General features: G+C 42.0%; 1 protein-coding gene across 1 annotated transcript in view; it reads left to right on the top strand.

Moving 5' to 3' along the window:
* Positions 1 to 18,099, top strand: part of LOC108925001 (extracellular matrix protein FRAS1-like) — a 40,508-nt gene that overhangs the window by 18,990 nt on the left and 3,419 nt on the right. Inside the window, exons 16-37 of the mRNA XM_018736695.2 lie at positions 2,849 to 2,910; positions 3,282 to 3,413; positions 4,470 to 4,577; positions 5,099 to 5,243; positions 5,756 to 5,915; positions 6,209 to 6,377; positions 7,236 to 7,482; positions 8,607 to 8,933; positions 9,031 to 9,191; positions 9,738 to 9,885; positions 9,976 to 10,181; positions 10,919 to 11,075; positions 11,376 to 11,576; positions 11,740 to 11,927; positions 12,129 to 12,404; positions 12,886 to 13,118; positions 15,104 to 15,264; positions 16,142 to 16,356; positions 16,676 to 16,826; positions 17,389 to 17,496; positions 17,590 to 17,749; positions 17,841 to 17,957. Coding sequence (XP_018592211.2) covers positions 2,849 to 2,910; positions 3,282 to 3,413; positions 4,470 to 4,577; positions 5,099 to 5,243; positions 5,756 to 5,915; positions 6,209 to 6,377; positions 7,236 to 7,482; positions 8,607 to 8,933; positions 9,031 to 9,191; positions 9,738 to 9,885; positions 9,976 to 10,181; positions 10,919 to 11,075; positions 11,376 to 11,576; positions 11,740 to 11,927; positions 12,129 to 12,404; positions 12,886 to 13,118; positions 15,104 to 15,264; positions 16,142 to 16,356; positions 16,676 to 16,826; positions 17,389 to 17,496; positions 17,590 to 17,749; positions 17,841 to 17,957 — 3,832 coding nt within the window. The remainder of the gene's footprint in view (positions 1 to 2,848; positions 2,911 to 3,281; positions 3,414 to 4,469; positions 4,578 to 5,098; positions 5,244 to 5,755; positions 5,916 to 6,208; positions 6,378 to 7,235; positions 7,483 to 8,606; positions 8,934 to 9,030; positions 9,192 to 9,737; positions 9,886 to 9,975; positions 10,182 to 10,918; positions 11,076 to 11,375; positions 11,577 to 11,739; positions 11,928 to 12,128; positions 12,405 to 12,885; positions 13,119 to 15,103; positions 15,265 to 16,141; positions 16,357 to 16,675; positions 16,827 to 17,388; positions 17,497 to 17,589; positions 17,750 to 17,840; positions 17,958 to 18,099) is intronic.

Genomic DNA, 18,099 nt, shown 5'->3' with positions numbered 1-18,099 from the left:
ATAAATATTACACAAATCTATTAGAAAAAGTTAATGTTTTAAGAAGTTACAGTCCACAAAAGAACTGCGGTTCTGCACGGTTTGTAGGATGATGCTAACAATCTCTGCATGAGCAGTTCGTACAGTACAGCACTATAAATGTACTTTCTCTTCCTTATGATTTTCTTAACATTTTCTTTTCTCTAGCTTACTTTATTGTAAGAATACAGTATATAACACATATACAGAATATATGTTAATCAAGTGTTTATGTTATCGGTAAGGCTTCCGGTCAACAGTCGGCTTAGTAGTTAAGTTTTTGAGGAGTCAGAAGTTATACTGTATGCAGATTTTTCACTGTGCGTTGTTCAAGGGTCAGTTGTATTTCAGTATGGCGAAAGACGCTTACATGGGGTGGACAAATTATTAAAAACACCACATGTAAATAACTCATATTTTGATGTGACTAAAATGTAACTACAAAGACAGCTAAAGGAAAAACCTTTTGAGTATCACTTACTAGTATGTCTCTGATATAAGAGTTCTAGAAGTTAACATTTCAAGATGTGACTTTGTAAAAACAGAATAAAGTTAACAGAGACTGGAGGAGACCACACAGTTAGTGGCAGAACCATTATTTGAAACTTAATCTCAGTGAAAAGCATAGACGCTTCAGAAGAGTGTTGCCAAAAACCACCAGACGAAGTGTTTGAAAAGCACCAAAGAACTGCAGTCAAACTTATGCGGCCCAGTTATAACAAAAGCAGAATGTTCTACATACCAGCATTGTTGTGTTTGTTTGTTTCTTTGTTTGTTTGATCTGAAATCATTTATATCACCTATATCAAGGCCAGTGTGCAGAATTGAGTAATAAGCACAAAACGTAGAGTCCTAAGCAATGGACGAAAGCAATGTGGTCTGCTGATTTATCTTTTATTAATTTTTCTGCTTCTGGATCGGTTTATTTTTGGAGAAAGCCACAAGATGCCTTCAACCCTCCTTGATCTCTTATGGTGGTGGGTCTGCAATTGTACTGAGAGCTATTAGCACCAGCACAGTAACAAAAATGCAGAAAGAGACCAACTGAAAGGGAGAGTGCAACACAAACGTGCAAATCATTTTATTTTTAATTTACTGGTGTGGCAATAAAGTTGACCTTTTTTAAGAACCATGGAGCTGTGCAACAGCATCTGTCCAGAACTCAGACACAGCTACATAAATGAGCACAGTTCACTTTTAATCACGTCAGTATTCTTTTAAAGTGAAGTTTATTATTTTACATGCTAGTAAAAAGCCCAAAAAAGATACAAACTGATGCCACATCCATATCTCTCTTAACTATATATAACATGGCAGCACGTGAGACTCCCATGTATTTTTTTTTTTCAATCTACACTGAGTTCATTTCTTGTTTGGATTCCCCAATACAATAAGATTCTGCAGTTTTGCAGAAAACTGTATAAAGGCGTAAAATAGTCTATTTAATGTATTCTGAAAGTCTTGCAGGAAAGGATAATCTCTGTAACTCTCAAAGTATTTTTAACCTACTATACTCCACAGAACACTCCATTAAGAATTAATCTGCACAAATGTAAAATGAATAAATCTCTCACAGGCCCAGTTTGTGACGTCTCCTTTCATACTTTAACATTCTCTCTCCCAAAATAATTTATCTTGACGAGAAAAGTGGAAGTTCCACTAAGTGCTGCAGCAGCAATCATTGCAAATACACTGTGTGTGTGTGTGTGTGTGTGTGTGTGTGTGTGTGTGTGTGTGTGAAGAAACATCTGTGACTGTAAACCAGTCCTCCTTGTAAGCAGAGCAGGATTCAATACATTTTCCTTCTAATTGCATTTTGCTTCCTTGAGCTCTTTTGGTCATCATGTTCTGAAGGACCACGTGTGTTTTTTCATAATTACATTGCTATCTGCTGCAGTCTTTAAGACAGATGTAAAGTTAAAAAAGTACCCGGGGGACATGAGTTCTGTAGCTCTTTCTCTATTGTTCCTCTCTTTATAATGACACGTTATTCAGCAGCTGTTATTTTCTGAGAACAAATACCTGTGTGTTTATTACCTGGTTTGCATGCTGTGTCTATATCGGTTTTCCATTTCGCTTCTTTTCAGTATTTACCTTCCAGTATTCACAGGAAGCTTTTTACTTTTCTAAATAAAGAGCCTTTATATTTTCAGACTGCTTCCATCAAGAACATCCAACAGTATTCTAAAATGAAATGCTACCCCTCGAGTTTTACCAGATGTCTTGTATGTGTTACTAATTTATTCAAGTCACAGAGACTATAAAATGTAATGCATAATAAAACAAGAAATATACAGGAAAACTGGCATTAATGTGAAAATTTGATTTGACAGTTACTAACAGACATTGTTTCCCACTTTTCAGCTATGAATTCAGGAAAATAATAATACAAATTTCACTGCTATTTTTAATGAGGTCATTTATTAAATTGTTCATGTGAGCACTGGCTTTTCATCTTATGACCACAATTTCCACTAGACATCAGTTTTGTAAATCAATTTGTTCATAAATCCAAGGAAACTTTTACTACAAAGTGGCAATCAATAAAAGCAATATAAAGTTACTTTATTTAAGCATTAGCTTCTGTAAAGGTCTTGGATATTGCTATAATAAATTAAAAATACTTAGTAAGAATTTTTATTTCAATTTATTTTTTGCTTTGAGCAATATTAAAAATTAAAACTTTGAAATGAATCACATCCTTGCTTTAAAATAAAAACTATAAAATAAAATTTAAAATATGTTGTGTGTGTGTATGTATATATATCTCCTGCAGCTTATATGCGGTCTTACAGTTTCATTCATACTGTAATTTATGACTTAATTTCAGGGAGACACATTCCTACTTTCACTCAAGATGACAAGGACACCTTGTGGGACAGGCATAGTGAGGTAAGGCTGCATGTGCAAAACATTAGAGAACTATCTGCTTGGGTTAATAAAATTACACCTAATCCAAAAGTCTTCTACTTGATGATAGCAACTGTGCATTTCTTTTACAGTCTTTTTACTCTGAGCTATAAAATGAAAGTTAGCAATTACATTCATTTAGCACATGCACGTGTTAAGGCCAATAACATTTCTGTCATTACGTTTTTTTATTATATAGTCTAAATACAAGGCATGTGTATTCTCTGCTGATGTGGACCGATCACCACAGGATGGTTTTTCTAAAATGGGTCTTCTGATCTGTCAGCTCCAAGACCAAGGTGTGAGAATGAAAGCACAGCATCAGTTTCCATTGCGTTTCCCATGTCATCTAGATGTTTTACGTTACCACCCAGCCCAGAGAAGGCCCTGCACCACTGCATGCAATTTCAGAAACACAGCTCCGGAGACGAGTGAAGAAGACTGCCCCAGAGCTTGTGCTCAAAGCCACGCGTGAAGAAACAGAGGTAGAGTCTTTGCATACAATAGAAAAGTAGAAGTAGGGAGAGCTGGTAGCATAGTGGTTAGTGCTACTGCCTTTGGAGCTAAAGATTACAGCTTCAATTCCCATCTCTGGCTGCAGTACCCTTGAGCAAGGTGCTTACCCTAAATTGCTCCAGTAAAATTACCCAGCTGTATAAAGGGGTGAATAACTGTAAATACCTTAACATTGTAAATTGCTTTAGAGAAAAGCATCAGCTAAATGAATGTTAAGTAAATTAGTAGCAAAAAGGCTTAAGAAGCTGCATCCCTACCTGAGAAAGAAACTTTAGTATTTGTCAATCCATCATGACTGAAGGAACCTCACAATGCCACCGTTGGGCAAGAAAGTTTCAACAACCTGGGTAACCCTACCCAGAATCACATCCACCATGATCATGATGGTGACCATTGAACCTCCTGCCTCCTGGATATGGCATTGTATAAAGCAAGGGAGGTGTGAGAAATGGTGGGGGGGGTGTAAGATACGTTTGTATGAAATCATTATCTGCACACATTTAATTCAATGTTTTCTGACCTAAGACAAATCACAGATCTTAAACAGTTACTGTAAACATGGACATATAGCAGATACATTGCAGACCTGAGTGTCATTAGTTTCTTCTTCACAAGAAGCATGACTCAGATGAGTTTGTGATTTGTTTTCTACCAGGGTGTTTCTGCTCTGTTTTTTATGGTGTGTGGGATTAATGTGTCTTTGCAGTGTCGTCGAGTTATGACATACCAGTCTCTCAGGATACTAACCACTAGGCATTACTGGCCATTGCACCTTAGTCACAAATCATCCTGCAGAATGAGCATCTCCGATGTCTTCCTTTTAGCCAGTCAGGGTCGCTGGAACTCACTTTATGGTGTTAGAAGTTTTGTAGTATGAAGATGCATTACATCACACCCATGTAATAAGGTGTCTTTTGTGCAATTTGTGGACCTGCGGTTGGCAGTCAATCTCAAGTCAAAATTAATATAAATACACAGGCCCACTGAGGTTGCCTGCCATCAGTTTTCTCCATCCTGTGCTTTAGATGCATACTGCTGCCTCCCAGGATGCTGATGCTGCTCCAGAGATGGATTGTACCCCACGGGTGGTCGCCAACTTGGGCTTGCAATGGCTGGAGTACACAGATAATAAGGTACCCACGGGATTGCTATATTATTTATTACATGCCACCCAGAGTGGTAGAAACTATTCATTAATTTGAACGTTGCCATTGCAAACAGTGAGTACATCATCCCCAACAAAGTTCCTTTAAAGGAAAACTGCCAAAATGTTATGCTTCTTTAACTGACTGAAGAACATACTCCCAAATGTTGCTTTCAAAGAAAATTTAGAGCAGGAGCGCCATGTTACAATACTTATGGGGAACATGTGCTGTACATATTCATATTTGGCCCCCCATCCCACCATCCCATGGCATTATCTGATTATATAAATAATGACCTCACCATTTGAACCAAGAAGGATAAGCACCTAGTTGGTAAATCAAGTGCTGTGGTGCTTAGAGATGGGACCATGGGGACTGTGACTGAGAGCAAGGATACTAGACAGTGCTACACATACTCCCTAACTGGATATCAACAAGGTCATTAAGTTTGGACCCTGATAAAACAGCCCTGTGCTTGGCATGATGGTAACATGAGTTCTTGTGCCAAGGTCACCAGTGTAATCTCGAAGAAGGAGCTCCTCTCAGTAGATCCTGAAGACAGAGAAATTGTGTATGAGGTCAGTGCTGAGCCAGTGCATGGCTCCCTGGAATCCAGACTGAGTGCCAGCATTCGTATTCGTACTTTCACACAAGGTAGGTTTACCTTTCTTAGGGAGCAGCTTTTATCGTACCCTTACATATGTACACTTGGATTGTTTAATTACACAGGAACAATTACATTTATATTTACATATATTCATTTAGCTGACACTTCTCTCCAAAGCAACTTACAATGTTAAGGTTACAATTAACACAATTACAATTATTACAATTACATCATTTGCAAAAAATGAACTAAAAAAAGTTAAACAGTTGTCATTGTGTTATAGCCATTTATATTAGGCATTAGATTCTATAACAATTTTGGGAAAAGTACTGTAATCTCAAGGTTGCTGGTTGAAGTCCCAGTTAGTCTCCTAGTCCTGCATGCAAAAGCCATGAAATATTAATTTATTGTTCATTATTAATGATTATTATACATTATTATGAATTATTAATTCTGGATTAAACCAATATTCCCGAATGAATACAGCTGTAGAACTTATTCAGACACTTTTTACAGTAATACTTTTACAGGCATCACATTAACAATGTGCTCCTTGCAGATGATATCAACCTCGGGCTGATTTCTTACGTCCTTAATGAGAAGGCTATCCACGAGACTATGGACAGCTTTACATTCTCCGTTAGGGACAACCAGTCCAACATGGTGAATGACAACGTGTTTCATATTCAGTGGTCTTTGATCTTCTTTGAGCACACAAGGTACCTGTACAGTTATTGCTAGAACAGAAGCGTCATTCCTATGATTCTGGCCTGTGTGATACTTTCTAAACACTGAGAATTTAAAATATTAGCTACTTTAATTTGGACTTATTTCACTGTGGGTAAGAAGCTCACATAAATAAAAGTAACATAAGAACTTAATATAATAATATTTAACAATATATTGCTTTGGAGAAATTATACCTGGAACTGTGATGCTCACATGGTGTGCTTATTGATTGTATGACTGTGCCTGTGATTATGTCTTCATATGAGATGGCATATGTCCGTAGCTACGATGTGAGTGAGTTGGGGGGCATTGCGGCAGTGACAGTGAGAAGAACTGGGAACCTTAACCACCGAGCTGCCGTGCTGTGCCACACGGAACAGGGTACTGCCACCTCCACTTCTGAGGGGGACATCAGCCCAGGGCAGCAGGATTACGTGGAATACGCAGAGCAGGTGTGATGTGCTGTCTCTCTGCCACCCACAGGCCATCAGTGGAATAGTGATGTTTGCCTTCTGCTCATGCGCATGGTTCAGCTGTGAAGGAATCCGTATGCACGCATATGCTGTGTATTCCCCTTTTTTCTCCCTTTTTCAAACACAGAGGAGAAAAACACAAGTAGCAGTATACCAAACCGGGTAATTTTTCCAAAATGGTGCTGTCCTCGAGGTCAGCTGGACTGTCAGGCCGTATTTGAGCTGGTCTCTTCATGACTCTGAACAACTGAGATCAATTCAGAAAGCCCTTGATGGAATTGTGTGACACTGAAGAGATGCGGGTTATTCATCGTAAATAACAATCAGCGTCTGGCCTCTGGAGTGACAGCCATATTGTTTCATCTGTGCTGCTGTCCCTCTACTTCACTTCATTTACTCTTATATCATTTCCGATATCGATCGGTGCATCCAAGCAGCAAAGCATTTGAAATTCTGAATTTAAGACCTAGCCCAGATAGCTGTCACCAGCTGCATATCGACCAAACTTCAGCTCATTTTTAGCTGAGCGACACTCAAAGACATATGAGCCAATTAGCCTGACAGCAGAAAGCACATAAATCATTTATATATCTTCATTTCATAACTTGACATGTGGATGACACCCTAAAGTGTTATTTCCAAAAGTGTTAGTGGAGAACAAAACAACAACTGTGTCACCATTAATTGTTTCCTTATTTCTCACAAACCTAATAAATAGGAAATAGTTTTACTGAAACCGGCTACAGAAAAGCTGCATTTCCTTTGGGAAAGAAACCAATTAAATGGTGTCTGGTGACAAACAGCCTGTTGAGCAATTTATTTTCCCTCTTATTTCAGCTTCAGTTTGAAGAAGGAGAGGATACCATGGTGTGCACTATAGCGATCAAGGATGATGAGATGTTGGAGAACACTGAGAGCTTCTACGTGGTGCTCGACAAGCCTGTCCATGCCTTGCTGGGTGAAGCGACTCGTGCAAAGGTCCACGTGGTTGACGCAGAGGATGTACCCATGCTGCAGTTTGACAAGGCCATTTACCATATCAGCGAAAAAGCTGGTTTCCTGTTTGCACCTGTTGAGAGGAAGGGTAAGTGTTCTAGGGTGAACAGGAGTTAGAACATAGTTCATGCTGTGTTGTTCTAATACCGTTTGGTGGCCCAGGGTATCAGAGCCTTTGCCTTTGCTTTGGTAATACTCCAAACATTATCTGGATTGCAGTCAGAGCTCTTTCACGGTGCTTCAGTACAATGAGAAGAGGACACAGTCTCTTTAATGTTTTGTGTATGTTCTGAATACATTTGCTTACGCATTGCTGTTGGTATAAGATGCCATGTACATTGCCTTTATTCTTTTAGTTGACACTTTTCTCCAAAGCAGCTTACAATGATTTAGCCTTTTATACAGCTGGGTAACTTTTAAGTAAGTAGGTTACTCGTTTATTTTCTGGTTCCCTGGTGTGGTTGTCATATACTTGCTATGTCTGAGCTTTGCAGAATTATTTGTCCCTTGAGAAATCTGTTCCTTCTTTGCATTTAACAGTTTTATAGAGGTGGGTATTTCACTACAGCAATTCGGAGTGATTATTTTGCCTAAGAATACTGCACTTGTCAGGAAGGGGTGCGGTGGCGCAGTGGGTTGGACCGCAGTCCTGCTCTCTGGTGGGTCTGGGGTTTGAGTCCCGCTTGGGGTGCCTTGCGACGGACTGGCGTCCCGTCCTGGGTGTGTCCCCTCCCCCTCCGGCCTTACACCCTGTGTTGCCGGGTAGGCTCCTGTTCCCTGCAACCCTGTATGGGGCAAGCGGTTCTGAAAATGTGTGTGTACTGCACTTGTGATGAGAAAAGGGGCTTGAACCAGCAACCTTCAGTTTACTCCTCCACATTCTTAACAGCTGTGCTCCCTGCTGCTCTAGAAGCTTTGTAGTTGTATAAATGGATACTGATAAAAACAACTTTTAATAACTCTTTATTTTCATGACATGACAGGCCTGTATCTCATGTCTAAACCTTTATCCAGGTAATCATGTGATGTATACTGGTTCATAAGGTGGATTGTGACAAACTAACTGTACTCTAGAATCACGTGTCTGCATCCAAACCTTTCCTTCTGTTTATGTAATACACTCTTTGTATTGTTCTCTGAGATGTACGTTGCTTTGGAGAAAACATTCTGCTAAATGAGTAAATGTAAATATAATGTAAATGTGCTCTACAGGTGACCCAAGCATCACCGTGTCTGTGCTCTGCCACACCGTCCCCGGATCGGCCCAGGGAAACAACTCACAAGACTTCTTTCCTCGAGAAATGAGTGCTGAGAACCGGTTGTTGTTTGGACCAGCTGTGAAGGCATCCACCTGTACTGTGGAGCTGGTGGATGATGAGGAAAAGGAACCCCCTGAGGAGTTCCAGCTGGTCCTGTCGGATCCCTCAGACAATGCACGGCTTGGGGAGATGACTGTTGCCAGGGTGGTGATTGACGGACCTAACGATGACTCCACTGTTTTCCTGGCCAATGCCTCGTTTTCATACAGCGAGGATGCAGGTAGAGTTCTCTCTGGCATGCCTTGACTGTCATCAGCAATGGAATAATACATACAGTAGACTTTGTGGCTTAAGTACTGTACATTTGTTCCACTCAGGCACTATTGAGATTTCGGTCTTGAGGCAGGGCACCGACCTCTCCTCAGTGACCTCTGTGTGGTGTGCTACAAGACCCTCAGACCCCTGGTCAGCCATGCCTGGAGCAGACTATATCCCCAGTTCCAAGAAGGTGGAGTTCAAGCCAGGGGAGACGGAACAGGTTAGGGGGTTCATCTTCATAATATTCCAAGAGGAAGCAGGCAACTCTGGTATTTGGATAAGGCATCTCAACACTTGGTGGTCCATATATTAGTCTGCTCCTAGCAGTGGAAGGCTATTCTGAAACCCACAAAAGGTTAGCCCCCTATTACTGAAGTTAACCTCTCCAAACTAAAGATATAAGCTGTTTTATTAAGAGAGTGTGGCAATGAAGTGGCAGCGTGTAGCAGTGGTTACAGCTGTCGCCTTTGTATGTGGAAGTTATAAGTTTGGATCCCACCTCCTACTGTAGTACCCTTGAGCAAAGAACATCCAAAATTATTCCAGTCGGATTTGTGCAGCTGTTTAAATAGGTAAATAATTTTAAGCAACTTAACATTGTAAGCTTCTTTGGAAAAAGTTTCAGTTAAATGAATAAATGTAAATTTAAATGTAAAATGCTGGAGTAGAAGCGGAGCTGGCAAAAGAAAAATGTGAGATGTTTTTGTTGGTGTGGTTTATATTGGAATATAAGCATCTGATACTATGTTTTGTTTGTCGTTTGCAGACCTGTAGTGTGACAATTCTGGATGATCCAGAGCGACCTTCCATTGAAGGCAAGGAGTCCTTTGTGGTCTTCCTCAGTTCGGCACGAGGAGCAGAGCTCACTGAGCCCTTTGAAGCAACTGTTATCATTGAAGACACCTTTCAAGACAGTACGTTGCAAACCCACACTTCCCCTACAACCATAATTTTGTTACTTTTCTAAAGAAAGTCAAACAGCAGTTTTTTCCATGTCATCTTAGTTCCCAGAATGCAGTTTGAGAATGATGTGTATGTGGTGAAGGAGACAGACAGAGTCCTGAACATCCCTGTTGTCCGAACTGGGGACCTGACTTTCCCATCATCTGTCAGCTGCTACACAGAGACTCTGTCTGCACGGGCAGGGGTAGACTTTGAAGAGAGGAGAAATGCTGAGGAATCCCGAATCACCTTCTTCAGTAGAGAAAAGGTACAGCTCTGATCTCACACACATGCCAACTGGTGTTTTCAAAGTAGGAAAAATTGGTAAATATCAATTTCTGTAGCCCTAACTGCTATACAGCCACCTCCAGCATTATTAAAGCTAATTGGGTGAAGTTACAGTCCGCAGTGCAGTATCCATCCATTCATCCATCCATTATCAATGACCTCTTTTCCAGTACAGAGTCACGGTGGTCCCAGAAGAACTAGGTTTGAGGCAGGGTACATGGTGGATGGGATGCTAGTTCATTCCAGGGAAATCAAAGTCATTCACTCATACACACCAAGGGCAACACAGTGATCAATTCACCTGAAACAATCTTTGGACTGTGAGAGAAAACTGGAGTGCTTGGAGGAAACTTACATAAGCAGGCAGAGAATATTCAAACTCTGCATGCATTTGAACCATGTCCAGACCACAGTTCTCAGTGCAGCAGACAATGGCAAATAAGATAATACTTAGAGTCCCAGGAAGGACTGTGCTGTTGCATCTTTGTGAAATTTACTGAATGTAGTTTTATTAAGTGGACTGAGTCAGCTGAATAAATTGACAAATTTTTAAATTTCACAGTTTAAACAGCTATGAATAGATGGAGGCATATGTTCAGTTAAAATATGATATGGCACAATTCAGGTAATGTTGAAGCAGATTTTCTAAATGCCCCCCAATGTTTATGGCTTATTTAGTTCCAAATGATTTCCTACATCCACTTTGTTGCCTCCAAGGTGAAAAACTGCACCATCCAGATCCGTGACGACTCAGTGTTTGAGCCCAAAGAGGAATTCTGGGTACACCTGGGGAGCCCTGTGGGGGACCACTGGTCTGGAGCAATGGTGGGCAAGACTAGCATGGCTACCATCACCATCACCAACGGAGAGGATGGTAAGTAGATGGGCTCTGTGGGCCCAGCTGATGAACTTTTAATGGAGCATTTCTCTTTATTTCCATTGCCGAGCACATTCTAAGGCAATAAAACATATTAAAGGCAAAGTAATTACATACACAGTGTTCTGTTGGGACATGGCACATTTGACTGATAACTAATATCTCTCCTTGTAAAAGGGCTTCAACAAGGATTACGCTCTGAGTAATTCAGTTGCTATTGACTGCTGAAATCAGTGGCAGAAAGGAAACAGCCCCTCAACTGGATGGAGGGATTATTCTTGTTTTTGTTTCTTGTAGCTCCTACAATTCAATTTGAAGATGAGATGTATCAAGTGCGACATATGTCTGGGTCAGAGGGCACTGAGATATTGAGTATCAAGGTGGTCCGGAGGGGGGACCGTGACCAGATCTCTGAGGTTCACTGCAGCACCAGGGATGGCTCTGCTAAATCAGGCATGGATTACAATCCCAAAAGTGAGGTGCTCCAGTTCAACCCTGGTTAGTTATTCTTTTTACATACTCTTTTCATTCCTCCCACTCATTTAATCTGCACTGCAGTTCTATTCGGTCAGACTTGGGAATCAAAATTAATTGTTTTGTAAACCCCAGTATCTCTTTTCCTGTCATACATAAACCGACCAATCTCCTTTCCTTTTGGAAGGTATGGATCATGTCTTCTTTCAAGTTGAGATTCTACCCAATGAGGACCGGGAATGGCACGATACATTCTCAGTTGTGTTAGGCCCTGACGAACCCATTGGGGCAATGTTTGGAGAGATCACTGTGGCAACTGTGACTATTCTTGCTCAAGAGGCTGCAGGGAACCTGATCCTTCCTGCACCACCCATTGTGAGACATGAATTGTATTTAAGTCCCTAGAATGACTCAGTGCGTTGCAGTGGTGTGCAGAAAGATCAATTGCTCCTAGCATTTTAACACCGTATTAAAAATTTTATTAAAAGCTAAAGGAAGGTCAGATGCACGAGAATGTCTCAGAAATGATACATTTGTCATCTGGAATTCATGTGAGTGGGACCTATGTTTGCACAGGTGGTCTCCTTGTCTGACTACGACCATGTGGAGGAGGCAACTAAAGAGGGTAGTGCGAGGTCTCCCTCCTCAGGGTACCCTCTGATCTGCGTGATCCCATGTGACTTCCATCACCCTAAGTACCCTACGGTACGAGATCACTGCAAGGAGGAGGGCATCAGCCAGGCCTCGGTGCGCTTTAGCTGGGAGGTGGCAGCACCAACAGATGGCAGCGGGACCAGAGCACCATTTGAGACTGTGACAGACAGCACACCCTTCACGAGTGTCAATCACATGGTCAGTCCATGTTGTTGCTCTGTTTCAACTGCAGTAAAGAAAAATACCTATTTGACCCCTGTAACTGAACACAATGTGTTTGATGACTCCACAAATTTGTGTAATGCAAGCAATATATGTCTTACTGAAAAATGGCTGGATATTTTCCAAATTGCTTAATATTACATAAAAGTTATTTTATATCTGGTAACTATCGGGTTGGGTATGAATATTATATCTACAAAATAAATGGAATAAAACCAGGGGAAACAAATGCAATTCTTGGCAGGCCAGGTTTTCATTACAGCACATTTCCTTGGTTTTATTACTGCAGTTATAATGTTATTCGTGCTCTTTGCACACATATATCCCCCAAAATACTATGCTGAACTGTTAAATTAGTTATCAACGTACAATTTAGAAGGTTGCTTGTAGATCACGAGGAAGGGGCTTCAGTTCAGTAAAAGACTGAGAGACTTCCTGTGCATTGTCCATACTGCAGGTACTGGACAGCATCTACTTTAGTCGCCGTTTCCAGGTGCGCTGTGTGGTTCAGGCCCTGGACCAGTCGAGCCACCTGGGTACCCCTCTGAGGAGCAATGTCGTCACTATCAGCAGCGAGGGATCCATCTGCCACACACCTATAGCTGTTGGGGTTACCAGAGGCTTCCAGGCGCAGTCTTTTGTTGCTACGCTGAAGTACCTGGATGTGAAACACAAGGAGCACCCCAACAGGTCTGTTACAACTATACCTACCCTAAAATGATTTCCTAGGCTCTAGAGCCCTTAAAAAGTATGCTCCTGATATTTGAGTCTTAGCTTGCACTCGAACTGGCTGGTACTCACCAGTAGGTAGTAGCGCTAATAATGCTTTTTACTCCATTATATCTTACTTGTATTCCTTCCATTATCCTTAGTGCATTCTATTTCCTTTATCTGTCATGGAAGTTTCTGTAATACAAAACTCCTGTTTTCAGGAGGCCTTGGATGGTCTGTTTTATGGGGACAAGAAGTTAATGGGGATTGTGGGAGTATATAAGGAGCAATGGAGAGACTGCAGGCACGGCTGTCTACAATGGCTAATGTCTGGTGACATTCTTGCAAAACTGCAGACAACCATTTTCAAGTTCATTTTTACCTCATTATTGAAATTCCATAGAACTTGGAATTGACAAAAAAAAAAAAAGTCATGTTTCAACGCGCTTATTGTTAATTGGTCCAGATTTCCATTTATCTGCTGTGACATCTGCTCTGGGCTTGCAACATTCGGTCCGGCATGATGTTAAACCCAAAGGCCATATTTGAAAATTAGCTGACAAACTGCATTTCAAAATTGCACCAAGCAGCTGTGCAAGAGAGACTGTGAGATGTACTACATTGTGGGAATCATGCACCCTTGGTTTCATTGCAGTCTGGCACTCTTTTTTTTCTAATTTCTTATTCTAATGTGATTTATAGCTTCTGTTGTAAAGTGATGCACACTGTCATTCTAAGTTTAGTTTATGGAATAATTTTTTAAACACACTTCCAGTATGGGGGGCACGGTGGTGCAGTGGGTTGGACTGGGTCCTGCTTTCCAGTGGGTCTGCGGTTTGAGTCCCGCTGGGGATGCCTTGTGGCGGACTGGTGTCCCATCCTGGGTGTGTCCCCTCCCCCTCCGGCCTTACGCCCTGTGTTGCCGGGTAGGCTCCAGTTCCTTGCGACCCCGTATGGGACAAGCGGTTCAGAAAATGTGTGTGTGTATTATCAGCTGTTACCCATTCTCTTTTAATGTACTGTACAAGTTTTTTCTTACAGTATTCAGCATTAGGTTGACTTTTGGGTGAACTTGGGAAAGGCACGGATCAAAGTGTAATTTTTCCAAATAAGAAAAAAATAGAATATATGATTTCACTGTAGGGGGTGCGGTGGCACAGTGGGTTGGACCACAGTCTTGCTCTCCGGTGGGTCTGGGGTTCAAGTCCCGCTTGGGGTGCCTTGCAATGGACTGGCATCCTGTCCTGGGTGTGTCCCCTCCCCCCTCTGGCCTTACGCCCTGTGTTACCGGGTTAGGCTCCGGTTCCCTGCGACCCCATATGGGACAAGTGGCTCTGAAAACATGTGTGTGTGTGTGTGTGTGTGTGTGTGTGTGTGTGTGTGAGATTTCACTATCAGTTTTTTTTTAATTTTATTTATTTACATGGGGCGGCTGGTGGCGTTGTGGTTGGAGCAGCTGCCTTTGGCTCCAAAAGTTGCCGGTTCAATCTCCGCCTCCGGTTGTAGTGCCCTTGAGCAAGGTGCTTGCCCTGCAATTGCTCCAGTACCTTTCATTTGGCTGTGTGCCTGGGCAATATGTTGTGGCCCTGCGATAGACTGGTATCCCGTACAGGGTGTGTGTGTCCCCCCTCCAACCCTTCAGCCTTGCGCCCAATGTCTCCGGGATAGGCTCCTGATCATCACGACCCGGGACAAGCGGTTGTTGAAATTGGTTGGTTTTTTGATATTCAGTCCTTTTCAGGAATAAATTTGGGCCAGATAACAGGGGATAAGAGTACAGTGAAAATGATTAACAACAAATATGTGAGCTGTTTCTAGTTTTAACTGTCAGACATAAATAAGCCTGGTGGTATTGATGGTTGAATAGCTCTAATCGAAGTAGCCTTGGATTTCTAAAATACCTGAATTTTCTATCAAATGAATATGTGACTATCTGTGTTGATGCATTTTTATCTGCCCCCCAGAATCCATATCTCCGTGCAGATCCCTCACCAGGACGGCATGCTACCCTTAGTGTCCACGGCACCTCTGCACAATGTGCACTTGCTGCTGTCTGAAACCTCTCACCATCGACAACATTCTTGCTCCAACATGGTTGCCCTTGGAGACGGGCACAACAACACTGGTGAGCAGAGCTTTTTGTGGGGGTCAGGCCATCCTGACCCCAAAAAACATAAAAAGAATAAAGCATGAAAATCAACTCCAGCTCTTGGCCAGCTCTTCAGTTAATGTTTATTAACTCAACACAAGAAATTCGCTAATTTTTTGTAAAAGAGCTATTTAGATCTCATAGAATTAATACATTACACTTCACATTAGGGTGCTTTGCTGTTACAGTGTCATGGCAAACAGAGGACATGAAGGAGGCTGGACCCAAGTCCAGGATTGTTTATTCAGAGCCAAAGCAGTGGAAATGTTCTTGTGGTCGGGAATGGGCGAATGGTCGGTCAATCGGTAAACTGAACAGAGACGAGGAAACAAAGTCGTGGTCGAGGGACAAGGTGGATGGTCATTATCAAAAAGATGTGGAATAGGACTGGGAAAAAAAGAAGACCTGGACTTGGGAAATGCAAAGCAAGGCGGGTTTGAGAACGCAGAGGGGACCGTTGTCTCAAGTGAGATTCCGCAGCTGGGAAGAAGCTGCGAAGTGTGTTTATAGCTGAGTGCTCCGATTGAAGCCAGGTGCTTAATCGGAGCCAGGAGCCGCTGGTTGATGTGCAGGCGTGGGCGTGAAATACTAGAAATCTTAAAATACTTACTTACATTAGTATATATTTCACTCATGCAATTGCACCTCTGGTGCCTTAACCTAATGTTCAATTTCAACACGTTCCTATTGTGGACTTACACTTGCAGTATTTCAGTGATAGTACCTTAATCAGAATGCCACCTGCTCCCTGTCTGCTCATTTTAACATTGTGTGATCTGAGCCCATTACTTGAAATAAAAAAGTACGTAAATGTACAGCTATCTGTCACAATGTTCCGCTGCTGCTGCTTCAGAGACCAGGTTCCTCGATGACAGTACCTATGGAAACACCTCCCGGGGTCCAGGCTATGATCGGCCTTACCAGTTCAACTCCAGTGTTCGAGAACCCCAAACGGTTCGGCTGTACAAGCATCTCAACCTCAAGACATGCACCTGGACTTTTGAGGCCTATTACGACATGACCGAGCTGGTGGATATCTGCGGGGGATCCGTCACAGCTGACTTCCAGGTACCTGTATGTGCACATGCACAGCAAGGGATATAATTAGTAATGACAAGAACTAGTTGCTGAAATGTTAAGCTATATAGAATGTTTTCATAACATGACATCATGATAGGTGTGGTTTACATAAAGAATTTCTTCTTAAGGGAGGATAAACTGATATCCTGGACATTCTGTGATTCAGTGACAGAGCTGGGATTGCAACATAGTGTTTTAAATTTTCATCTTTGGAGCTACTCATATAGTATTCACCTCTTTACATACCTAGCAGGGAACAACATGCAGAATATTACCATTTTCTACCGATTTACTCAATGTGCAACAGGTGAGGGACTCGGCACAATCCTTCCTGACCGTGCGATTGCCCCTCTACGTCTCCTACATCTATGTGACGGCACCACGGGGCTGGGTTTCACTGGAACACCAGACAGAGATGGAGTTCTCCTTCTTCTACGACACTGTTCTCTGGAGGACAGGTACTATGACATGATGGTTGGCCAAGCAGAGCTGACAACATGCTGTGACAGAGTTCTGTACAGAGTGTCTCTTATAGTAGTTGGGTCATATACATTTAGTCACTCCCATTACAGTACTCACATTCCTTTGAATTATAGTTACCCCGGCTCATCTGTCATCATGTGTGTTGCTAGAGTGGTCAACCACAAGAAGTTAGTGTGCTATCCTGTTCATTCTCCAAACCAAAAATAAAAAACACTCTTTTCAGGTATAAACCAAACTGAAGAATTTTTTTTTTTAATTTATTTTTTACATTTACTGAAAAAACTAATGTTCTGATCTGATGTCCATTCTTTATCATGAATCTATAAAAATAAATTGAATTGAATTGAATGAATGTTAAGATGTCCACATCTTGGTGATCCCACATTGACGGGCACACATCTAGAAGGAGCCGGGGAAGCATTCCAATTTGTGTTGCACTTGTGTTGAAATACGTCACAATGATATAATACAGTCCTGTTTGGTTTAGGATAGGAATAATCTTGTTTAAACCTCGCCTGCGTTCTTTCCTCCCGGTAGGTATACAGACTGACAGCGTGCTCTCAGCTAAGCTGCAGATCAGCAGAGTACGTGTACGAGAAGATGGACGGCTCGTGATCGAATTCAAAACGCAAACAAAATTCCGAGGTGTGGCAGCTGCATGCAAGGAACTGAAATGGAGAGAAAAGTTTTGTAATTAGTTTTTTCTGCCTCTAAATCAGGGTCCTCTCATGCTTTCAGGTCAGTTTGTTGTTGAACACCACACCCTTCCAGGTCAGAGGTCCCATCTGAATCCCCCAGATCAGCTGGGCGGAATCAGCTTTGACCTACAGCTTTTGTGGAGCACCCAATCCTATGACTCACCCTACCAGATGTGGAGAGCCACCAGTTCCTACAGCCGGTGAGCACTGACCTCTCTGAGGCCCCTATGTGGTTTTTCTCTTATTTGGTTCCAGCTCTCTAACTGTTCACCTCTTGATCGCATGTTTCAGGAAGGACTATTCTGGAGAATACACCATCTTCCTTATACCCTGCACTGTGCCTGTTGCCCAGACCTGGACTGAGCCAGGCGACAAACCCCTCCCCTGCATAGCACATGCTCCTGAGAGGTATGCAAGATGGTTGTTTCTTACCACTGCTTTTACAATTTATGCTTACATTCAGTTTTTACATTTCTGTGTTATAGGAAGAAATAACTAAGCAGTTGGAATATGACTATATGCTCTAGCACCGCCATTCAGAGCCTTTGAA

Source organism: Scleropages formosus, chromosome 6 (assembly GCF_900964775.1).
Source record: "Scleropages formosus chromosome 6, fSclFor1.1, whole genome shotgun sequence".
NCBI classification, from domain to species: domain Eukaryota; kingdom Metazoa; phylum Chordata; class Actinopteri; order Osteoglossiformes; family Osteoglossidae; genus Scleropages; species Scleropages formosus.
Note: the sequence above shows the minus strand (reverse complement) of the source record. Positions and strands in the feature narration are given on the sequence as shown.